General features: G+C 32.5%; 1 protein-coding gene across 1 annotated transcript in view; it reads left to right on the forward strand.

Annotated features, from left to right (window-relative positions):
- The first annotated feature begins 100 nt into the window (after positions 1 to 100).
- LOC116702290 (DELTA-actitoxin-Aeq1b-like) overlaps positions 101 to 748 on the forward strand; it is a 2,533-nt gene continuing 1,885 nt past the window's right edge. The window contains 1 exon segment of the mRNA XM_032536439.1: positions 101 to 139. Within this exon segment, the coding sequence (XP_032392330.1) occupies positions 101 to 139 (39 nt within the window).

The raw sequence follows: 748 nt of genomic DNA on the forward strand, positions 1-748 counted from the left end.
CAGAAATAGCATCAGAGGATGTTAAAATAGTCCTTAAAACTCCAACGGCTTGCTGCAAAGCGTTCGTCTCTTCTCCGTCCATGCTGATCGCGACCTGAAGATGACCCTGCTGGAGTTTCTCAGCCAATCACAGCGTGAGGTTGACAGCCAATCACAGCGCGATAAATATTCTGCCATCCGTTTCCACTATACTCCTTCCGTTTCCACTATACTTTCTTACACATACACACATTCTTCTCTCACATACATATATTTTCTTCACACATGCATACATTTTCTTCTTGTATTATTCATGTATTATTTAAAAGTTTGACTGCATATGCATGAGAAAAAAATGCATGAATATGTATGTTAAATATAGAAATATGAGAGGAATTTTTTTTAGTGTGTGAGTTAAAATATAGAAATATGAGAGTAAAATGTATGGATGTGAAAAGAAAATATATGTATGTGAGAGTGAAAATATATGTATGTGAAATAAGATTATATGTATGTGAGAATGAAAATATATGTATGTGAGAGTGAAAATACATGTATGTGAAAAGAGAATGGATGTATGTGTGAGAGTGAAAATATATGTATGTAAATGGAGAATGTATGTATGTGTAAGGAGAAGTATGTATGTGAGAGTACAAGTAGATAATGTCTTATACGGCCCTCATACATATGTATATACATACATACATACATCTAACATACATACATACATATGTATATGTATATATATATATACACTATGCATATATAC

Source organism: Etheostoma spectabile, chromosome 15 (genome assembly GCF_008692095.1).
Source record: "Etheostoma spectabile isolate EspeVRDwgs_2016 chromosome 15, UIUC_Espe_1.0, whole genome shotgun sequence".
Taxonomy (NCBI): domain Eukaryota; kingdom Metazoa; phylum Chordata; class Actinopteri; order Perciformes; family Percidae; genus Etheostoma; species Etheostoma spectabile.